At 56.3% G+C, this 23,347-nt stretch overlaps 1 protein-coding gene across 1 annotated transcript in view; it reads left to right on the top strand.

The window, feature by feature from the left end:
- TCERG1L (transcription elongation regulator 1 like) overlaps nt 1–23,347 on the top strand; it is a 194,164-nt gene that overhangs the window by 131,405 nt on the left and 39,412 nt on the right. The window contains exons 7-8 of the mRNA XM_023241116.2: nt 10,623–10,777; nt 21,688–21,757. Coding sequence (XP_023096884.2) covers nt 10,623–10,777; nt 21,688–21,757 — 225 coding nt within the window. The remainder of the gene's footprint in view (nt 1–10,622; nt 10,778–21,687; nt 21,758–23,347) is intronic.

Raw genomic sequence — 23,347 nt, 5'->3', positions numbered from 1 at the left:
TACCCTCACCCAGATGGAGTATTCCAGGAGGGGTTAATGTGAGGTGGAGGTTGGGGAGGGTGGGGGGGGTGTGACTGGGTCCCTTGGAGGTGAGTGGGGGTGTTGGCATGTCCGGCAGCTGCTGTCAGGTGACCCAGGAGTGGGGCGGGACCCCCAAGAAGCTCTGTGCTTTCGTAAGTGGGTCCCCTGTCACAGTCCAATGCCCAGGGCTCCCTGCTCAGGTCTTGAGAAATCTCATTCTGGAAGGCACACCCTCTGCGTGGCGGTCCCCTGGGTCAAAAGGCCCCCTTCCTGCCTTGGGGAGCAGACCCTCCTCTGGAGGGAAGGGTGAGGGGTCAGCCTGCCAGCCCTGGTCAGATCTGAAAATTACACATCACCTATGGAACCTGAGCCTTAATCTCGGACCAACATTCTCCAGAGAAAATGTAGGATTTCTAGAAGATTCTTGAGGATCCAGGGTAAGTGGTGCAGCCCAAATGGGCTCAGAAAGGATCCTCTTGACCGTTGCAGAGCTGGGGGTGAGGGGGAAGCTGGAATCACAATAAAGAAGTCAAAGTTTTGGAATCTACTCAAAACACGTAAAGTGGAAATCAAACTATTCTTACTCTGTTGCCTTGTTCACTGTGGTCACATTTTTAGCCAGTTGGAGCTGAGAAATTGAACGTGTGGGAGGAAGAAGCAGGGTCAGCAAAGACCCTGACGGTGCGAACGCTGGTCTGGAAGTGAGAGCGGAGAAGGCACTGCTTCCTCCCGGGCAGGGGGGCTCATCGGTGTGCGTTAAGCGCCGAGCCAACAGCCTCCTAAATTGTCCTCACCCGGCTAAGATTCTCTCTGCTCTTCTCGCTGCCAGGAGACACGGCCAGATGTACAGCCTTCTTAAAAATATTGGCATCATGCTAAGCCCTTCAGAAATGCCAAGTCAGTGCCCTGACACCGAGTGGACACGGGACAAGAGTGTGTGCCCGCTTAACCACTGGGTGTGGTTTCAGAGCCCAGAAAAATTTCTTCGGCCAACTCTGCCATCGAGAGGCTCATTTAGCTTAATGCCCTTGGGAGGTTTTAAGGATGGCATAATTGGGGGCATGGTATTTTAAGGAGAAAGAAGAAAATGAAGACAGTGTGTGAACTTTCATAAAAAGGGACACCCCATCCACCTCGAAGTGGGAGTCAGAGCCAGAGGGAGAGACGCAGCGTCATCTGAGCTGTCCTTCCCAATCTGCTCCTGCTTCCGGGTGTGTTAATTCTAGAACAGTCTTGAGTCTCTTCCAGATTTCTGTTTCTCCGTTTCTCCTTCCCATCCTCCTCTTCCTTTTTTATAACTTGGCTTTCGAGCCACATAGCAATTACTCTGTTTATTGGAAAATAATTAAAACATATTCCTTGGAATTGTTGAAGACACGGAAAAAAGTCAAAAGTAACTATCAAATAAAGTGTAAAAATCATGAGGTTTTCACTTACATGACAATAAATGCCAAAGCCGGCGATTAACGTTTTAAAATTCTTGAGAAGACTGTGGGTTTACAAGTAATTCACTGTTTTTGTACAATTAAAAAAAAACGAACATTGGGTTTGAAATAGTACCATTTTCCAAAACGCCAGGGTGGACGTAGTACAAGTCTTCCATCTGCGATGCCGTCATAGCAAAACGGGAAGTCCTTTCCCAGCGGCGTGGGACGAGACCACGGTGTGCTCAAACACGAGGGGACGCTCACGGTCAGGAAGCCGGCACCGACAGCAGGTGCCACTGCGGCCGGGCTTCCGTGCGGTTACCGTGAGGACGGAGGTGGTCTCGCGAGAGGTGCGTGTTCGCGGCCGTGGTGCGGCCACGGGGAAGCCGCTGGCTGGTTGTGGCCTTCTGCCCTGGAGCTAGAGGTCAGGCAGTAGCGACAGGCCCCGGAGGCAGTGAGAGACGTGCTTGGTGGAGCCACTGTGCGCATCAGGCTCCGGCGGCCCCCCTTGGAACAGGTGACTGGAGGTGCGGCATCCTGGGGGGGGGGCGCTCCCTGCTCCTCCCGACTTGATGTTAACGCCACGCTTCTTATTCTGATTTTATTGGATATTTTAGCACCTATCGGTGGTGTCTCTTTATTCACTCAAAACTCCTAACTTACCGAGTGTGATGTTTTTAAAAGTAGGTTCTCCAGATTTTTCTAAATCCGGATAGTGGACGCTTTTGGCTTTAAACGAACTAATATAAACGACAAGTTCTTGGAGGAAGTTGGTAGCGCTTTTCCAGAAAGAAAGGAACGTTCCCCAAAGCACAACATGCATGGATGATGTTTGGCAAGAGGAGAGTAGTGGAAAACGCAGCCCCGAGGGCGCTGGGCTGGTCGCGTCGCAGGGCTTGCGCACGGGTCCCGCGCGGTCACGGCAGCTGGGCCCGGAGGCCGGGCACCGTCGCTGCCTTGCGTACGTCCCACTGAAGAGACGCCAAGTGTCACGCCGTCCCCTTAGCACAATCGAGCCTTTCGTTATGTCAAAGAGGGGACAGGTGGGACATTACTTGTCGGGGAGGGGATTCTAATGTTCAGCGAAATGTCAAAGTGGTTCGTTAAGGCAGACGGAGGAGACGCATGAGGAGGCTGCCATTTAGATCCGCACTTAAGAGGCCTCCCGGTAGCGGCTCCCGGAATGGAGCGCGAGACGTGCCGCTTCTGCTCTGCTCTTGGCTTAGTTTTATTAGTCTTCAGGCGGCCTCGCTTTGATGCCCGAGGCGGGGGTGGAGTGTCGTGTCAGGAGCTGCCGTGGCCCCTCACCTGCGCGGGGCAGGCTGCCGGTTCTGTGCATCTCTGGCCGGACAGGGGACCGAGTGGCCAGCACTCACAGCCGTGAAAAGGTCCTGCGCCCGCAACAGTGAGGGAGGCGGCGCTTTGGATCTCCGTGAAGGCAGACTCGTCGGGAAGCCTCGGCCACGGTCAGGATGGGGGTTCCCGGGGCCTTTGTTGTGTGAAGACGGTCTGGGCGTCCTGGGCCTTGTTCCGAAGCTGAGAGCCAGCCTCCTGGGGCTCCTCGTCTCCTCTCCGAGAGGCCGGACGGACAGCAGGCCGGGTCCCCGGAGCAGGAGCCCAGCTCTGCCGATGACTTCCTGGCGCTTCTGTGCTGCTCATCTGAAGATGGGAAGAGAGGTGTCGTGCAGTAACCAAAGAAGGACAGACAGATGCTCTCAGGAGTTCTGCAAAGACGTGGAAGTCACTGTGGTCGGGAGCACAGGCCGGCACGGTTCCATGGACCTTCGTCGTAAAAACACCCTGCGTGGGGGCTGCGGAGAGGACGGAGCCTGGGAGCGGCCACTCCTGCCCTCCCCCCCCCCCGCCCCTGTCTTTTCACGCACACGCTCAGCCTCCCGCACAGGGTGGGGGGCAGGAGCCTCATTCCTCCCTCAGGAACACGGCAGGACGAAGGGCACCAAGTGTCGCGGTGGGTGAACAACTGTGTGCCCTCGGCGTCTTGGGCGGCACCCCTTCCCAGCAGCTGGACGACCTGTCTGGTGTCAACACTGGGGTCTCACCAGTCTGACCGGCCTCCGCAGGAGAGATGGCCCTGCCTCCACGTCCTGGAGCTGAGCGCACACGAGCCGACATCAGCAATTCCTCACGATGACCGGTCCTGCAGGGCGTGGCCGGGCCCTCGTCTGGAGTAGCAGCAGCAGCTGTCCGCCTGGTTACCTGTGTGCTCTTCTCTGAGTAAGCGCCGTGGGGTGGAGAGCAGGCCGAGGAGGTACAGACAGAAGCACGCGCCCGGGTCTGCTGGGGTCACGAGACCCCAGAGCATGACGCCTGCCGTGGTGGACTGTCCCACGCCCAGCATTCGGTGACACCAGCTGTGAGGCCTGCAGGTTAACTCAATGGGACACTGTCCACCTGAAGGCCACTCAGATCCCAGAGGTCAAGGGCTCGGTTCCCCGAGACTGCCCCTCCTCAACTTGAGACCCCAATCCCAAGTCCAGGCTGTCCACTGTGCTTCTGGCTATGGATCAGAGGTCCCAAGACCCCCTCCTCTGTCTCGATTAATTTGCTAGAGTGGCTCATGGAAGTCAGGAAACATTTTACTTTCTGGATTATTGGTTTATTACAAAAGGATACAACTTGGGAGCAGCCAGGTGGAAGAAATGCAGGGTTGAGGTGTGGGGAGAGGGTGAGGAGCGTCCGTGCCCTTTCCCGGAGGCCACTCTCCCCCAGGCTCCACGTGTTCACCAGCATCTGGAAGATCTCCGACCCTCCCCCTTTTGGGTTTTTATGGAGGCTTCGTCATGTAGGCACGATTGACTGAATCGTTGGCCGTCGGTGATGGATTCAACCCCCAGCCCCTCTCCACTCCCTCGAGGAGGGGTGGGCGGGGTTGAAAGTTCCAACCCTCTGGTCACATGGTTGGTTCCCTGGCCACCTGCCCCCATCCTTGAGGGCTGCCCCAGAGTCACCTCATTAGCACAAAGGGCTTGTGATTCAAGTAGCAAGAAGGCCATCTCGCCTTTTGTCTCTGCTCTCACCTCGCAGGAAACGCCTAGAGTTTTAGGAACCCTGTGCCAGAAACAAGACTAAATGTGCATGTCTTGGTCCACATCACACCGTCACAAGAGGGAAGGTTTTACTCCTCCCTGAACCTGTCACCCCATCCAAGCCGCCTATGCGCCAGCCAGAGGGCCCTTCCTGGACGTGATGGGGGCGGTGAGGACAGAGAGGGAAGAGTGAAGGGCACCCACACCCTGCCTTTCAGTCCAGAGCCCTCGGCCCTGGGGGTGAGTTGCAAGGGACATCAGGCTCTGTCCCCTCAGGACAGTCCTCCTGGGACAGGCAGGGACCCGAAGTGAGTCTTTGCCTGTATGTGGGGAGGAGGGCGGGCATGCTTGGAGAGAGAAGCAGAAACACCCCTCACCCCTGGAGCTTGCAGCCCTGGGGGTTCGCCGTCCAAAAGGCGACCGTGGGAACCCTTTAGCGCACCACAACTGCAAGCCCAGATTCCACTCGATGGGATCCGGATCTTCGTCTGTTGGGGCTGCTAAGTGTGGATGTTCTGTACCAGACTTAAATAGCTGTGATGTGCTAATTACATCCTCTGGGATACTGGGACAGTTAAGGAGAAGAGGGACTATGGCAGCTATCCAAAAATTATGCAGCATGATTAAAGAAGGCGAACGTATACATATTACTTAAAATGTGCATAAAATGGTACATAAAATTAATTTTGCATGTTACAGCTGGCTCCATCTAGTTGAAACCAACCGTAACAAGTGGATGGGCAGATTTCTCTTGGGGATTCATGTTTGTTTACCCTGCCACCAGCTCTTTGGTTCAATTCCACACGTGTCCCTACGGCACAGGAACTGGGTTCTTTGCAGCCTGGATGGGAGTGGGTGCCATGTTCATTGTTGTCCCTCGGCTCTCATCCTGGTAATAATCTCCTAGTAAGGGTCTGATTAGCCCTCATCTTTCCCTGTTCTGGACGCTCGGTGATGGAAGTCAGGGGGCAGTGACTGCTTCTACACTTTGGGGCAGTCAGGGTGCTGGCCCTTCCCGGGATTCGGATGCCAGCTGAGTGTCTCTGGACCCGGCACCGGGAGCTTACGGAGTCAGCGTGTCCCCGGAACAGGGGACTGACCCAGCAGCTGGGGAGGATGGTACCAATTAAGTCCCCGGGTGTGAAGTCTCTTCCTGGCGGTAACAGCGGTGCCTGGAGCCTGGTTGCAAGCCCCTCGGGACAAAACGAGCCGCGTCCACCTGACGGAGAACATCGGGGGTCCTGCCATCGTGCGGCTCTTTGGAGCACATGTTTTCTAGCGTCTCTGCACATGGGCTTCACCAGGGAAAGGAGAGGCAGCAGAGGGAGGACCCCGGACGTCAGACTGTCAGCCCTCAGCAGCGGCTCTCGAGAGAACCAGATTTCCCGGCTTGCCCTGATCCCTGCTGGAGTGTTATTTGGTTTTCTTTGGAAACCGACACACTGGGAGGAATTCGGGGCAGGGTCCCACAGGCTCTGCTGGAGGTCAGTCCAACCTGGGCAGCTCCCACCTTGCTGTCTGCACTAGGGGAGGTTGGGTACCCAGGGGTCCCTCTGACGCCATTTAGCCTATCTGGGGTAGGCTTCAGCGGAGTCCCTAGTTCTCTGAACACAGCTGCCCAGAGCCCCCTGCTGGCCCAGGCCTCCTGTCCAGACCCCTCCGTGGACCCAGCCGCCCAGGCCTCCTGTCCAGACTCATGCGCCCAAGCCCATCTGCCTAGACCCACCTGACCATAAGCCACCTGTCTGAACCTACTGTCCAAACTCACCTGCTAGACACACCTGCTCGGACCCCTGCCTGGACCCTGCCTGGACCCACGGGCCTCCCTTCAGCCTAATGTCAGGACAACACGATATGGGCAAGTGGCACCCTAGGGCCCAGAGTTGAAACCCCATCTCTCTTAAACCCCATGGCACCACATGACAGCTGTGGGCTTGCCCAAGCCAGGGGTGGTGGGTATCTTCCCTCATCTGTCTTCAGCTTCTTGTTCTCAAGTCTCCTCCCTGCTGTTGACCAGAACATTCTTAGGACCCAGCACGCTGCCCGGGCCTTTGGGAAACCAGTGACTTAAAGTCAACAACCTAGGAGGCCATCCGCTCCGTGAGTGGGACAGCCTCCCAGAGCCAGGTGAGAGAGCCTGGGGGTGATCTGAGGTTGTTCCCCGTGATGGACCTTGGGGGGCTGGCCTGGAGCCAAGGCCGCCCCCTCTCTGCTCCGAGCCACTGGGCACCTGCCTTTCCGAGGCTACGTGCTCCTCAGTAGTTCTCATGTGAAATGGCCCAGCTACTTGTGGGACAAACTGATGTGCCCCAGGACCGTGTCACATCCACAGGCCCTAGTTAGCCATTTCTCTGTGAACATCTCACGCCTGAGTCCTTGAGCCACCGTAACGATGACAGTGCTGTGTTTGGTGGGATCAGGTCTTCGTTCTGAAAACCCACAGTGCAGGTTTTCTAGGGCAGAGGGGGGCAACCGTGTCCCCGGCACGGGCACCACCCGCTGTTTCGCCTGTTGGGACATCTCCTGGAACACAGTCCTTCCTCCCCTTTGGGCTTTGTCCGGATCAGATGTCCCAGAAGGAGCGGCAGGCAGGGATCTGGATGTCTGTGTTGCCAAGGAGTGATTTCCAGGCAGAGGGGAGAGGGAAAGCGGCAGGGCAGCTGAGGCCGCACCCGCCCCTTGACCCCAGCTGAAGTGGGGGGCTGCAGACTGCCCCGGGTGAGGTTGCGACTGGCTGAGCAGAGCTACCTCGGACGTGCGGCCATGACCCAAGGCCGCCGGGCTCAGGGAGCCAGGCGTGGGCGCACCTGCCCGGAACGTCGGTCTGAGGGGAGGGACACCAGCTTGACCGTGACTGGGGTCCTGGCACGAACCTGGAAGATTGCGAGAGAAGTCTAGAAACTGGAATCGAAGCCTGGAGGGACTTACACGACCGTCTGGGACTAGATCCCAGTCCGCCAACCTTCTTTCAAAAATGAGGACGCTGAGGCATGAAGCCACAGGCTCGGGTGGTACAGACGCAGAGGCACAGCCGCCCCGGAGGGCAGGTCTCCAGGCCCCTGGACTCCCAGCTGAGTGCCGTCTCCCTCCATGGCTCTGGGGGAGGGAACAGGTCAGTCAGCGTGGGGGGCGGGGCCCCCGGGGCTGGTGGGGGCGGTGGGGACGGGACGCCCGGCCGCCGGGCGCCGAGGGACCCGTTAGGTGTGTCAGCCACAGCCAAGCTGACAGAGGTTATTCTCTGTCAGGTGAGGTCAGGGCTCCGGGGAGACGCTGTGGGTCCACGTGGCCCCTCTTTTATGTCAAGTGAGCAGACGAATGCAGGGGCCAGGGATGCTTTAGAACATTCCACTCGGGCCCCGTGCTGTCGAACAGCATGCACGACGCTGCGGCCTGCAGCGCCCTTTCCAGCCACAACCCAGCCCGAGGAGGCTCCCGAACCACGTGTGGGGCCGTGTGCACCCCGAGCCCGAAGGCACACAGGGCAGCGCGCAGGAAGAGGTCGGGGGTCCGCCGTCGCCTCCCGCACGGAGCTGGCCTCCGACGTGGCTTGACCCACAGCCTTTTTCCAGGTGAAGCTGCAGTGAGGACAGGAAAACCAGCCCCCTCCAGTCCCCGGAGGTCACAGGCCCAGGGCGTGGGGGTGCCCAGACCAGGGCTGCGTGTGGTGAGGAGCGAGGCGCCCTGACGGGCGGGGAGCCTTCTGTCCCCGGAGCCGCATCCGAGGGGGAAGGAGGCTCGCGGCCCTGACAGGGTTTATGGTCCCTGCTGGCCCAGAAGCCCGTCTGGGGAGCTCACACGGTGGCTGAACTGTGCATCACTTACGGCCAGCGTGATTACCTTCGGCTTCACGCTCCATAAAAGCTCTATGCCGCCGGGTTGCGCGCTGTAAAGCCATACACCCCCCCTCCCGGCCTGCAGGGGTTAGGCAAGGCCCGCCAGGCTGCCTGGGGCAGGGGAGGGATGGGAACACTGTGTTCCTGGTTGCCAGCCCTCCCCCTGGACCTCCAGCTCCAGCGCGGGCAGCACCCCTGTGGCCCGGGAGCCCTCCCGCCTCTAACAAAGGCAGGGGCCCCGACGCCTCGCTTTCACGTCCCTGTAGCGGGGGTGGGGGGTGTTGGAATAATGCAGACTCCCGTTCCAACCCCCTCCTACTCGGATGATGGAACAGAGGCCGCCAGGGTGAGGGAAGCTCTCAAGGTCACCTGAAGGTCTCGAGCTGAAGATGTCAGCCAGAGGGCAGGCTGCTGTCTTCTTCCTCTGGGATGCCTGGGCCGGTGGTGGCCAGTGCCTGTGGGCCCGGTGCCTGGCGCCTGGGTCACTGCTGGCTGGAGGCGGGTCCCGATGCTGGTGCCCAGGACGGAGAGGGGCCACAGGCGAGCCCCGCTGACCGGTCTCCCACAAACCCAGGTGCTTCAACTCCACAAATGTATCACCTCACCATTCTGGAGGTCAGAAGTCCCACCGGGGTCTCACTGGACTGAAGTGCAGGTGTGGGTGGGGCCACGTTCCTTCGGGAGGCTCCAGGGGGCAGTCTGTTCCTTGCCTTTTCCAGCTTCTGGAGCGTCTTGCCTTCTGGAGCCCCTTCCTCCACCTGAGAGCCGCAGGGGGTCTCTATGTCTCTCAGGTTCCCCGTGCGGCTGACCTCTGGTTCCACGAAGTCTCCCCCTCTGATTCGGACCCTCCTGCCTCGCTCTTCTACAAAACAATCCAGGATCCTCCCTCATCCGAAGATATTAACTGAATCACATCTGCAAAGCACCCCCCCTTGCTATGTTAGGTCACCCGCTGGCAGGCTTGAAGGATTGAGATGTGGACGTTTTAGGAGCCATCATTCTGCCGACCATGCCCTTGAACCTGGCCTGGCTGGGGTAGTAAATCCAGCAGACCATCTCAGTGTCACCTTCGGGAAGGAGACTGATTTGTTAAGAGTTCCCAGAACATGGGTTCAGCGCCTGAGCCCTCTGTGCGGCCCGTGGGAAACGTCTTCCTGGGTGAGCTGGGCTGTACATTCAGAGGTGTTTCCTCTGTGCAGAGCGGAGCGGCTGGCGACGGCTGGCTCTATCCTGATGGCAGACGGCTCCGTGCCACTGGCTGGGCAGGGGAGGAGCTGGTTATCGGAGACAAAGGCCGTGCCTGGCAGGCGGTTCCCGTTGGGCAGAGGCCCCCACCTCAGGGGACAGTCAATAGCCAGAGGGTTTCACACACGTGGGCTCTCCCGCTCAGCCCCCAGCGCCGGGAGTCCGAGATGTCTGGGGCTGCAGGGCGCTGAGAGATCACTGTGGGCAACTGAGGCCCAGGGAGGGGAGAGGCCTTGTCCGAGAGGAAGCTTCTGGGAGCCCAGGCTAGCACACCGCTGCTTCCCTGCCCCGTCCCGGGACGAGTCTCGGGACAGAGCCGGAAGCTGGGCTGGTGGCCTTGAGCGGCTGCGTTCTTTGGGACCCCAGATCCAAGTCCTTACGGACCCACGCACGCTCCTTCGGAACAGATGAAATAAATTCTTTTGTTTTCTTCCCTTCTTTTTCTTTTTAATCTTTTCTCCTGCCTGATAACCTTCCGCGGATACGGGGTCCTAAAATTGCATATTATTCCTTCTGCAGGTTTTAGATTCCTACATGTGAAAACACAAAGCTTCACCCTTTGATCTTTTAGAGACAAGCCAGGAAACGAGGGCCAGAGTTGCTAATCGAAGCAGCCCTTTTCATATCTCTGATGCCGGAGCGTATGGACTCCCTTGGGCCACGACGGCCCGTGAATCCGCCCGCGTGTACGGTACTTAGGAACGTTTACCGGGAAGCCCCCTGCAAAGTATGCAGTCCTTGGGGCAGAGCGCAGGGTCCGAGCTATGGCAAAGCCGAGACTGTTGGCACGCCAGGAGGAGCCTGGACCTCCAAGGACCTTGTCGGGCTGCTTGCTTCGCTCCGCTTCGGTGTCCGTCAGAGGATGGTTAGGATAGTACCGACCTGTGAATCGAATGGGGACGTACGAGAATCTCTGTGAAGGACCCCTAAGAAGCCAGACACGGTCATCATGATTTGTACAGGGTTTATAATTGGGTGAGGGTGCAGGCCAATGATTTCTTAACTAAATGTCTCCGAGGATAACTGAGGTGAGTTTTCCATTCAAACAGGTGTGTGGTGTGGACGGGAGATGACCGGGTTTTCTTCTTCAACCCGACGATGCAGCTGTCCGTGTGGGAGAAGCCCATGGACCTGAAGAACCGTGGGGACCTCAACAGGATCATCGAGGACCCGCCCCACAAGCGCAAGCTGGAGGCCCCGACAGGTGACTAACAGCGGGGCCGTTTGCGTCCTCTTTCCTGGTGTTTGAACTGCGTGTTCCTGATGGTCGTGATGGGAAGCGGGGTTTTCCCGGTTATGCAGGAGATTTATCTTTAAAGAATTGTCTTGGCTACTCTAGAATTTAGGAATTAAATTTTTATGGCACTTTCTGCTGAGGGCACGTCCTTCCCGGGGGCTGGCTGGGGCTTTCTTGCCGCATTATGGAAAGTTGTGAACTCAGAGAGGCCTTCTGTCCGCCTCTGGAAGCTTCTAGCACCGTCGTCAGCCAACATTGAATTTTTATTCCAAATGTTTCGTGAGCTCCACTTGAGAGACCAGACGCTCACAAACCAGAGCAAATTTCCTTCTACCTTCGTTTTAGAGCCTTGAACAAAATCCATCCATCGTTTATTTGAGGGGTGCTTGAATTCCAGGGAGAGGCGGGCATGTGGGGGACGTTCCTGCGTTCCTGCTGTAGGGGACGGGCTACTTGGCAGGGAGGTGGTGGTGTCTGAAGACACCCGTGTAAATCTCATTTCCCCAGAGTCTGAGAAGAACGTTCAGCATTTTCGGCAAGGATACTTTCTGATTAGATGCCATATATTTTTTTATTAGCTGCGGTGTTGGGAAAGCCCCATTCCCTGAGCACGTGGGTTAAAATAGCATTGGCTACGCTGGAGAACCTTGAAATCGGCAGCCCTCTCCCGACCTGAGATGCACGCGCTTGGCTGAGAGGCCAGGAAACTGGATCTTGACCCCTGGAAAAAGGGTCTTTATTTTTATGGGGTGCTTTATTGAGCTTATGGGTGGTTTTTATTCCATCATATAGGGCCAACACAAGCCAGCACCTGCCCACAGTTCTTAGTCAAAGGTAGAGGCAGAGGCGTTAACTACAACTTTAGAAAGCGGTATTATAAAAGCTTTCTTAGCACTTTTAACAGCGCTGAGAGCCTGGAAAGTGTTGCCCTTCCGGAGCTGCTGGTGGTCCTCAGGATTGAGAGGTGACAGTGTGATACACTTGTTTCACATAAGACGGCCCTCCCTTCTCCAGAGAGCCTGGGGCAACCCACATTGGGAAAAGACAAGTGCTTTAGGTGCATCGTGAACTGAATCTGTAAAAACTTAGCTGCATTCAGGGACACTATGAATTGGGTTTGTGATTTTGTTTCCTCCTTTGACTGAGTGGTGTCCGTTTTTACAGGGAATATTTTGTTGACAGAAGGTCTGAAAACAAATCCTCATAGAAAACCATCCCCTGATTCACGGACCACAAAACACTGCACACCTTGGGGCCTCACAGGACTCCCCAGTCCCATTAGAAACACGGGGTGCGGTTGCGATAGCTGGGATTTTATTCGATTGGTAAAACATGGGTAATGCAGGCAGTGTCCTTAGCTTACGTACTTCTAGGTAATTGGGTGCTATTTCTCCTTTCCTCCCTTCCTCCCTCCGTTCCTTCCTTCCTTCCTTCCTTCCTTCCTTCCTTCCTTCCTCCCTCCCTCCCTCCCTCCCTCCCTCCCTCCCTCCCTCCCTCTTTCCCTCCATCCCTCCCTCCCTTCCTCCCTCCCTCTCTCTCTCTCCCTTCCTTCCTTCCCTCCTTCCTTCCTTCCTTCCTTCCTTCCCTCCCTTCCCTCCCTTCCTCCCTCCCTCCCTCCCTCCCTCTTTCCATCTCTCCCTCCCTCTTTCCCTCCCTCCCTTCCTTCCTTCCTTCTTCCCTCCCTCCCTCCCTCCCTCTCTCCCTCCCTCCCTCCCTCCCTTCCTTCTTCCTTTCCTCCCTCCCTGTCTCCCTCCCTTCCCTCCCTTTTCTCTTTTTCCCCCAGAAGTATTGGTAGGCATGAGGAAGGAGCTCATTAACAGTCAACGCATGGTTGCCCTGTGGCTTCTGTCCTTTGGGTCTAATGAAGCCAGGTCTAGGAGAAACAGAGGCATGCACAGAGCTCCCCGCTGAGTCACCTGCCATTTCAAGGCTTGTGGGGATTGTAGGTGGAGGACGGGGTTGAGGATTAGCTGAGGGATATTAAACATTTGAAGAACTCCTTTGAGCAGAAGCCGGTTCCAGCTGGGGAGTACCAAAGCCGAAGCAGTTCAGGGCAGCTGATGGGAGCCGGCGGGGGCGGGGCGGCGAGGGGGGGCAGACAAGGTGGGGAAGCCAAGAAGGGAAACCGTTTGATTGGCGGCAGCTTCAGACACAGGTGCCTGTTTTGGATTGGTCATCCTTAGCACTTTTTTTCACTGTTTATTTATTTTTGACAGAGAGAGTATGAGCAGAGGAGGAGTAGAGAGAAGGAGACACAGAGTCCGAAGCAGGCTCCGGGCTCTGAGCTGTCAGCACAGAGCCCGACTCAGGGCTCGAACCCATAAACTGCGAGATCACGATCTGAGCCAAAGTGGGGCACTTCGCAGGCTGAGCCACCCAGGCGCCCCGGTCATCCTTAGTGTTTTGATTGGTGTTGCAACCTGAGATATTTACTGGCTTAGATTTCGGTTTGCTTAAGTAGACCTCCAAGGAATCAGAGCCACGTCAGCCTGGTGGCCTCCTTGTTTAATTAACTTAACGGCAGGGATCTGAGTTACGTGGGTCATAGATCAGTGCTCCACTTGAGTCTCCCAACAGAATCTCATTTTAGACTTAAAAAAGGGAGAGAGCTGAGTCTTAAGTCTGACAAACACAAGCAGAAATATCTGATGAATTTAGATTTCTTGTATCAGGATATTTTGTCATCCAGTAACCTGCTACCATGACCCAAACTACTCTACCTAGATAGATATGTGATTACTAAGATTACGTGTAGTTACAAAACAAGTTTTCACCTTGCTTCCTCTTGTAAAGAGAGGAAGAGATTTTCTTAAACCAGTATTTTTTTAACCTGAATCTTCAAGATATGCAAATGACCTCAGTGCAACTTCCTGTCGCAGGGTAGGATTGACATTTACGTGCATAATTTCTAACTTCCTAAGACCCACCCGCCCAAATTGTTGTGTTTGCCGCAAAACAATTAGGACAGAGGGTGTTTCTGGAGGATTAATTAGCGATTAGTGGGCAGAGTTGATGACCTCCAGCCTTCAGCAAGTGACATTTTTCCCTGGCTGTTCATCCATCATGACTCATCAGTGATCTGACCCTAATTATTATAAGAATCAGCTCCAGGGGAGATTGTTCTTGGTGGAGGATTTTGTTTTTCACGTTTTGTTCGACCGTGAGTCATTATGGATTTGAATATATGAATACCTGTTTCTGGTCTGGAATGGAACAATTAAGCCTTCCAGTGGATAGCAATTATCTTTCAAGAGGCAAATGAAATACACGAGTTTTATAAAAGAGCTGCCACATCTAGCTGCGATGGTTCTAGAAGCGCGCGTGCCTGCCGGGGACGCGAGGCAAACAAGCGGGGGCTGATGGTGCCAGATGGCTTCGGGGTCCAGGACACAGCACCGCCAAAAGTGCCGAGCCGCTCATCAGTCAGCAGACGAGCAGCAGAGCCCCTTCGTTCTGGTAGCGTCGCTCAGAGAGAGAGTCGGACAGAGCCCGGGACCGTCTCCTGACCGTCTGGCAGCGTGTCCTGATTGGGTTCGGCTCTCGAAGTCCACGGCTCGTTGAGAGTAGACACCTGCGGAACCGGAGTGAACGGAGAGGCGCCAGCCTCAGCCTGCACCTGCGCACCCCCCCCCCCCAGCCGCGCAGGGGCCTTGGCCGGGGCCTCGGTTCAGAGGACGCTCGCGCTCGTCCGCGGGCTTTGGTGTCCACGGCCCCATCGGACACTAGGCTCTTGGGCCGCGTTCCCCTGCGGCACCAGAGCCCCCCTTTCTCGTGCCGGGTGGAGGGCTCCCGGCCGTCCGGGCCTCGCACCTGGGCTGCGGGTGGCACGGGTGGGGGAGGGCAGGGACGTGCGCATGGAAAACAGGGGTGCGTCGCCCGGCGGGCCCAGCCCACCCCAGCCTCACCGGGCGGGCGCCGTCTGTGTGAACTACCCGTCGCTGCTGGGACACACCATCACACGCTTAGCAGCTTGCCACAACGCCAGTTTGTCACGGTACTTAAGTCCCAGGGTGTCGGCAGACGTGTTTCTGGCCGCCTGGTTTCCGGGGCTCCGGGCCCCTTGCTCTACCACAGAGGCAGCAGCACAGCACCTCAGATCCTTCTGGACACTCTTCTGCCTTCCTCCTCCGCTTGGCAGGGTCCTTCTGATGAGACTGGACTCACCTGGACGACCCGGGATGCTCTCCCATCTCAAGGAAGGATGCTTTGCAAATCTCCCTTTGCAGCCTAACCTGATACAGTCACAGGCTCCAGGGACCGGGCACGGCCATCTTCGGGGTCATCATTCTGCAACCCACTGGCTTTATACCCATTTTACAGAAGAGGGGATAAAAAAGAGATGGCCCAAGATCACGCTTCTGTCAGGCGGGGGACCCGGATTTGCACCCCGGTGGGTCCTACTCCACCAGGCTTCTCGTGAGCTGCGAGCCTGTGAGGGGAACGCACCTCCCCCTGTGCCCGACACACCCACAGTCAGGTGCAGGCGGCTTTGTTCTCTAATGCTGCTTTGTCCCCAACCTGCAGCAGAGGGGGCACGGACGTCACTTGGCTTCAATTACTTTGTAAACATTTTAGTCATTTATATTCAAGACAGATGTACAATGCTAATGACGTTCATTTCGCCAAGTAGGACATAGAACCATCCCCGTGAGTCAACACAGCTGTGACTTCCCCGGCTTTGTTTGCCCAGGGACAGCACGAGGATCTCCGAGCCACAGGGGGACCAGGTGGCCGGGCTCGGCGACTGGTCCTCCACACTCCAGTGTGGGCATCACCTGTCCCCAGGGATCAGGTTGCAGAGCCCCCGCCCCAAGCAGGGTTCAGCCGTCCCGGCTATTTGGGAGGGACGCTGCCCTTCACATGTGACATGTGTCCCACACCCGACAACACGTGGGGGCCCCTCCCGTGGCTCCTCTTTGCGGGATGAATGACCCAGACCCTACATGGGGCAGATGAGTGGGGACAGGTCATGCCTCCAGAAAGCAGGGTCAGGGGGCCTGAACTCCTAGCAGAATGTGCCAGGCAGCCGGGACAGGCATCACAGCAGGGGTCTTCATGAGGCTCCGTAACAGTCACCTCCCTGTTTCCTGCAGCTGGGTGGCCAGGACGGCAGGGCAGAGGCTCGACCGGGGTCAGCAACACTGCTGAGTTAGCGCTGATGCAGGGGCTGGGTCCCGTGTATGCAGCTGTTAACCCCGAGAGGCGGGAAGAGCATTTTTCAAAGTGGTTTTCCCCAGAACCTAATGCTTCAAGCTGTCACCCCCTGACTGCGGACCCAGGAATGAAGGAGGAAGGGAAGGAAGGGGAAGGAGGAGGACATTAGTTCCTTTCCAGACCAGTCATTTGTGTACCTGGGGACGGGGCTGACACCCGACCCCAGCAGTGAGCAGGGGGCCCAGGGGCAGTGGGGGAGGAGCAAAGTGAGTCCCAGACCAGCAGCCAGGCCGTAAACTGAACACCACCTGCAGACAAACAAGAAACGCAGAGACTGGTTTTGGTGTCAGGAGGCCCCCCGCTGGTGGAGGTGATGGAGCCACGGTGCAGGGCCCTGGATCTGCCCCGGGATTCCCTCGTGTCCCCCGGTGCTGACACCCCCACCCACCTCTGCCAGCTGCCCTGACCCAGCCTGGGGGACAGGTTTCGGGGCTCGCGGCCAAGCAGGAAAGTGCACCCACCTTGCCCCTCCGTTCGCCCCGGGCAGCCACGGTCTCGGGGGCTGCTTCTCCTCTGGGTCTCGGAGGGAACGGGGGTGCCCGTTCTTCCCGTTGGCTCACAAACAGCAGCCCCAAAGAGCACAGGACAGCAACTTTTATGTGTTTATTATTATTATTTTTAATGTTTTATTTATTTTTGAGAGAGAGAGACAGAGTACGAGCAAGGAAGGGGCAGAGAGAAGGAGACAGAATCGGAAGCACTGAGCTGTCAGCACAGAGCCCGACGCAGGGCTCGAACTCAGAAACCACGTGGTCATGACCTGAGCTGAAGTCGGATGCTTAACCGACTGAGCCACCCAGGCGCCCCTGGGACAACAATTTTAAATGAATGACTCATCTGTTGCAAATTTCATGGATTTTAGGAAATGCAGACAGAGCTGTCGCAGGGCGATTGGCAGAGAACTCAGGTCAGGGGTGCAGCTGTCCCGTCAAAGGTTGGCCCCCATTGAGCGGAAGGACAGGCCTGCTGAGCCTTGTATTCTGGGTGTGCCCGTGGGGCAGTCCTGTAGGTGGGACTCGGACATCTGGCCAGCCCTGACCCTGGCTCCCAGGGCCCAGGCTTCTCCCGCAGAGTGCTCAGATCCTCTGTGCAAGGTTCCCTCCTCTCTCCCGCTCCCTCTCCCTCAGCTGGACGTGCTGATAAGAATGTCTTTGTGCACATGTGTTTATCTTAGGAGCATCTTTACAAGCGTTTGTATTGTACAGATTCGTATTATCCGAACTGCCAGGTCAAAAGGTACATGCCTTTTAAATTTTCCTCCACAATAGCCCAGCTCCCAGACCCACTAATAGATTCTGCACACTTCTGCAAGCACCAGAGATCATCCACATTTGAATTTTAAAACCATTCTTTGTTTCGACTGGCGTTTTTTAAGTTTTGAGTGAAATTGAACCTTTTCACAGGTTTATTGGCCATTTGTTTTGTTTTGTATTCCGTGACATGCTTAAGTCTTTGTCTCTTTTATTGAAATATATGGAGTGTTGTAGATATCAGCATTTGGGCTACAGCACGATTACAGTATTTTTTCCCCATCTTTTGATTTTTTTTCCATAAAAAATCGGTCCCGAACTTCTTCTGATTGTACTAAAGTATACGTAACTTGGCGTCTGTCTTTGTAACCATTTTTAAGTGTGCGATCTGGTGGCATTAACTTCCTTAATATTGTTGTACAACCATCACCACATCCTCCAAAGCTCTGTCTTCACCCCAGACAGAGACTCCGTAACCATTATCAGCAAGTCCCCGTGACTTTCTTCCCACAGCCCCGGGAGCCTCCCTTCCCCGCCCCCCACGGCTATGGACTTGCCAGCTCATAGGCCTCCTGCGAGTGGCACCAGGCGGTCCTGCCCCCTTAGTGTCCGACTGGCTTCACCGAGCTTAGTGTCTTCTCGGCTTATCCGCGTAGGCTGTAGCCTCTGCCGGACGTTCGTTCCTGTTTCCAGCCGAATGATATCCCATCGTGTGGATGGACCCATTTCCTGTCCGTCCGTTGGTTGATGGGCGCTTGGCTGTTGCCTCCGTTTGGCTACCATGAATTGTGTTAGTATGAACATCGATCTGTTCGCATCCCTGTTTTCAGTTCTTCTGTGTCTGTTCCGAGGAGTTGAATTTCTGGCTCCAGGGGCAGTTCTACATCTGGCCTCTTGAGGAGCGGCCAAGACTTATTCTGTCACAGCAGTGACGCTGTTTTACGTTCCCAACACGGGGGTCTTCCCATCCTTCTCTCTCCCCGCCAGAACCCGCTGATCTCATTTTCATCGGTAGTATTATTATCACTGCTGTTGTGATCACCACCATAGAGCATGTAAAGTGGCTCATCATTCTGGTTTTGACTGGCGTTTCCCTAATGGTTAAGGGTGTGTGACCTCTTGTCCCGTGCTTCTTGGCCACGTGTATGGTTTCTTTAGAGAAGCGTGCCTTCACGTCATTTGTCCTTTTTATAATTGGGTTGTTTTTGTCTTAGTTTGTGGTGTTGTTGTGGAGTGGTAGGAGTTTACCCATGGTCCGGGTGCTAATCCCTTGGCAGATACGTGATTTGCAAACATTTGCTCCCGTTGTGTGGTCATAGTGTCCTTTGATGTACACAAGTTTTTAATTTTATGAAGTCCCATTTCTCGGGTTTTCTTCCTTTTATCGCCTGTGGTTTGGTGTCATGGGTAAGAAACCATTACCAAATCTGCTGTCAGGATGTCTCCCTGTGTTTTCCCCTAAGAGTTTTATGGTTTTAGCTCCCACATTTACCTCTCTCATCTGTTCGCGGGTCATTTTCCGCGGGAATGGTTTCTGTCCAATTCTTGTTTCTTGTGAATGGGCCACGCTTTCCTATTTCTTTGTATGGGTTGTAATTTTTTGTTGAGAACTGGACTTTCTGGGTTTATTACACGGAAATCCTGGAAAATAGATTCCCCTATCCTCAGGGGTTTCTGGTTCCTGCTTGTGGAGGACTGGAGGCATCCATTTGTGAGTTTTCCAAACGATTTTCTTAAACGTGTGATCCTTGCGTGTGGCCTCTGGAGTTTCTGCTCCGTTATTATCTCTGTGGTTATTGAAGGCTGGCGGCTCATCCGGGCGGCTCTGCGGTCTCGTCCGAATCCAGAGCTCAGTGGGCATCCGGAGGAGCTGCCGACCCCAGCGCCCCCCGCTCTGCCGAATGCGTGATCTTCCTTCTGGTCTTGTACTGTTAAAGGCAGTCACAGTTACGAATATTTTCCTTTACAGCTTCTCGATTCTGTGTCTTGATTACTTTCCTCACAACGAGACTATCCGCAACAAACCAACAAAAGATCTTTAAAAAATAATCAATAGCTTTATAATTGTATGACCTCATTCTTCCTGAAAAAACTTCTGATTTTTCACGTCTGCCCTTTGCCCTCCTTCAAGTACGTACTGGAGTGGAGCGAGGGGCGTGGTCTGCCTCTCTTCCACTTGGTTTCTTATTCTGGCCACACCTTGCCTGCTCCCCGTCACCCCCGTCCTCTCTGCCTAAAAGGCCAGCAGATGGCAAAACACAGTCCCTCTCTTTCTGGGAAACCTGGCTGCAGCGTCCCCTCCCCCCAAGTGCTCTGGGAAGGAGGTGCACCTTCAGACACCCTGAGATGCAGACGGGCAGGCTCGCGGCTGCTCTGGGGTCACTGAGGCGGAGCCCCTGGGGGACCCCTGTCCCCCCGGGGCAGAGGGGCCGGGATCCAGTCCTGGCGTCTCAGGTGCAGGGGTCTGGCAGGCATGGAGGCAGGGACGGGGCAGAGTGGGTACAGGGGTGGACAGTTTGAGTGTGCAGGGCTGGGGTGCCCGTGGGCCACTGAAGCAGAGAGGCCGGGTGGGGAGGACAGGGTAGGGGCAGGGAGGTGCGTGTGCCTCTTGGGGCAGCGGCCTAGAAGGGCTGACTGTTGGCGCCCTGGACGGGCCATGTGGGAAGAGAGTGTGGAGCGTGAAGACGGTGAGTCCCCCCCATGTCAGCTGGTGTCACAAATGCTCTCGTCTCTGGACCTGGTTCTCAACCAAGAGGGGGCTTCTGTTCCCTAGGGGGTGTTTGGCAGTTTCTAGAGACATTTCTGGCTGTCGTACCTGGGACCTGTCCCCCCTGCGACAGGCATGTGCTAAGCAACCTGCAGCACGTCCAGCCCCAAGCGTCACCAGCGCGGGAAGCTCCCTGCGCGAGGGCTCCCCAGGTGCCGCTGAGGCTGCCGGGGCTGAGGTCCCGGACCACCCCTCCCCACTGTCCCACAGGGAGCCCCGCTTCCCATCTTCATTTGGACAATGTCCGTGTCTGTAACGTCTCCTTCCTGGGCGAGCCTCTTCCAGAAGGTGCTTCCAGAAGGTTCTTGGCAAGCGCCCACTGGTCCCGTGATGGCGTAGTGTAGCGCACGCAGCTTGGCGTGGGTGGCTGTGCGTGGGAGGAACCCCAACCAGGACGACGGCTGGGCTGGGGCAGCCGGGAGCTTCCAGAACCTGACTCTCTCCTCCTGCAGGCAGCCCCACACTGAACATAGAAAGAAGCCTATGAAAAGGTGGGGGGCGGAGGCTTCGCTGGGATTCCAAACAGCGCATCCTTCGTGGCCCCGTTCTCATGGCAGAGCCTCCCCAGGAAGGGCGGAGTTCAGGCAGCCAGGTGGGCTGGGGGACGCGGAGACCGGGGATGCTCCACGGAGCCCAGCCCCTTGCACCTCTGCCCACGTGGGACACGGGCACGAGAAAGTGGTCTCCTGTGCCTGATGGACACAGAATGAGAAGCAGGGCAGAAGTCAGTTGTGACGCCAGGGAGCGTTTGGAAATCATTCATCTGTCAGGACCGAAATAATAATGCTCTGGAAGCATCCTGATACTCATTTTTCCTCTTTCCCTCTTGGAGACAAATAAGAAATGCTGAAGCACCTTTTTACTTTTTCATTCCAACAGCTCATCAAATATTTACAAGGCCAGCCTCCTCAGGATGGAAATAGGGGGCCTGTCTTCAAAATCAGTTTGGGTTTTTGAAGAAGCTGCATGGCCAGTAGTGAGGTACATGCCGCGTGCAGAAGTGGGGTGATTCACGGAGCGCCTGGGTGGCTCAGTCGGTTAAGCGTCTGACTTCGGCTCAGGTCACGATCTCGCAGTTTGTGAGTTCGTGCCCCGCGTCGGGCTCTAGGCTGACAGCCTCGGAGCCTGGAGCCTGCTTCGGATTCTGTGTCTCCTTCTCTCTCTGCCCCTCCCCCACTTGTGCTCTGTCTCTCTCTATCAAAAATAAATAAAATATTAAAAAAAAAAGTGGGGTGATTCACTGCAGTGGACAGAGGGGGGACCAGGTCTCTCGGGTCACTTGTGAGAACCTGCACGGGTGACACAGAAGGGCCTGAGTCCCAAGGTGCCGGGGCAGGGGGGTGGGGGTTGGGTGATGCCCACCTCCCAGTCTCCAGCCTCTCTGGCTCCTCTGGACGATCTAGCAGCCTCTACACACGGGCGGCAGCTAGAGATGCCTTCTCCGCACGAAAGAGAATCAGATCTTTCTTCTGCTGGAACATACAGCGAGTACCAAGGGAAGGTTGGTTCCAGGATTTGATGTCAGTCTTTGTGGGAAATATGTTTTCTGACCCTCCAGCTGACTCCGCTTGGAAGCGGGGGCTGCCCGGGCTTTGCCAGGGTGATGGGCGCTGACCGGCAATCTTGTTAACTTGGTTCTCTTGCAGCCGACCACAGCGATGGGTCGAGGTCTGAGGATGGCAGGGAAGACCGAAACATGAGAACCAAGAGGAACCGGTAGGTGACGATGCCTTTTGCTCCTGTGTCTCTCCTTAGTGGGTAATTGGGGGGTGTGGAAAGAAAAGGGATCGTTCTGGCCCTGCCGTGTGAGCAATGAAGAGTTGTAACCGGTGGACAGGCAACAGGAGGTCCCAGGTTCCTCCTCAGTGACTGCTCCGGGTGCCCTGTGCCTCGGCAGGCAGGTGCCCGGGAGGGCTCCAGGCACCTTGGACGCTGGCCAGCGTCGGCCCGCACTGGCCCTCCCTGGTGCCCACGTGCTCAGCCCTGGCCTGGCACCCGGAGCCCTGAAGGTGTGGATGGAAGGCGCCAGGTGTGGGGGGAGGAGAGGACACCGTTTTGCGGGTCAGGCAGGTCTGGGGCTGGAGTTGGGCGCCTCTTGCTTTGTGACTTGGGCAAAATAATTCCACCCTGACCTCAGATTTCCCACCTGCGCGAGATTGCAGAAGCTCCCGATGACAGCATAAGGTGACAGAGGATTGGGGGAGGGGGCGGGCGTGTGACTGTGGTCACACTAGCGAATACACAGCTCTCTGTGCTCGTCACCCTGTGGCTGTGGTGCGGGCAGCACACGCAGGTGCGGGACCCTCCTCTGACTGCTACCCCTGCAGCCCCTCCTGCTGGGCCGGTTCCGTGGCTCCTTTCCTTCTGACCCCCACGTCAGGGGTGAAGCCCGGGTCCGTGTGTCTAAGCCCCTAGGAAGCGGGCAGAAGGCGTGGCCGTGTTGTCCGGCACCCGCCTCTGGCAGAGAAGGAGGGGGATATAAAAGGCCGCCCGTGAAGCGTGAGTCACGGGCCACTTCCTGAGCTCAGGGGGTGCCCGTGTCCTGCCAGAGCCCGGCCCTCATCGTGGCCCAGTGGGTGCTCCCGGCCACGCGCCGGCCGCCCCCTCGTCCCGCCTCTCACGGGATGGCCTCGGCCGGCGGCAGGGATCGGCGTGCCCCCGGAGGGTGAGCACCGTGGGTACGTTCTCCTTACACAACGTGCCTTAGAACCCGAGCACGGAGGAGGCAGGTGCTGCGGACAGAGCCCAGCCCCCACCCTGCTCACGCAGAAAAGAGCCTCACGTTTGAAGTCATTCTGAAAGGAAAGCGCTTCAGACGAGTCTCTGGACACAGAAACGGTGCAAAGAAGGGCTTCGTTGTGTGGACAAGGGGGGCAGCTGGCCGGGTGGGCGGGCTCTAGCCTGCCGTCGGGGCTGTGAGGGCGAGGGAGACGAGGGGAAGGTGCTGGCTAAGACTCCAAAGCCAACTTGTGAAAATCGGTGGTTTTTTAATAGCATCACAACGGAAAGTGTGATCACTATAGTGGCGAAGAAAAATCATCGTCTGTATATCTGAGGAAAATGGACCTCACGTCACTGATCTGTGTGTTTTGGTGAAAACCATTATCTGTCACCATTTTCATGCCACCCAATTCTTCTTTTTTTTTTTTTTTAACATTTTAAAGATTTTCTTTTATAAGTGATCTCTGCACCTAACATGGGGCCTGAGATCAAAAGTCACACGTTCCACTGACAGAGTCAGCCAGGCGCCCTTCTTTCACCTGATTCTTCTTTAGCCTTATGTTGTACAGTCTTAAAAATACACTC

Source organism: Felis catus, chromosome D2, assembly GCF_018350175.1.
Source record: "Felis catus isolate Fca126 chromosome D2, F.catus_Fca126_mat1.0, whole genome shotgun sequence".
Classification (NCBI taxonomy): Eukaryota; Metazoa; Chordata; class Mammalia; order Carnivora; family Felidae; genus Felis; species Felis catus.
This window is presented reverse-complemented; position numbering and strand designations above follow the sequence as displayed.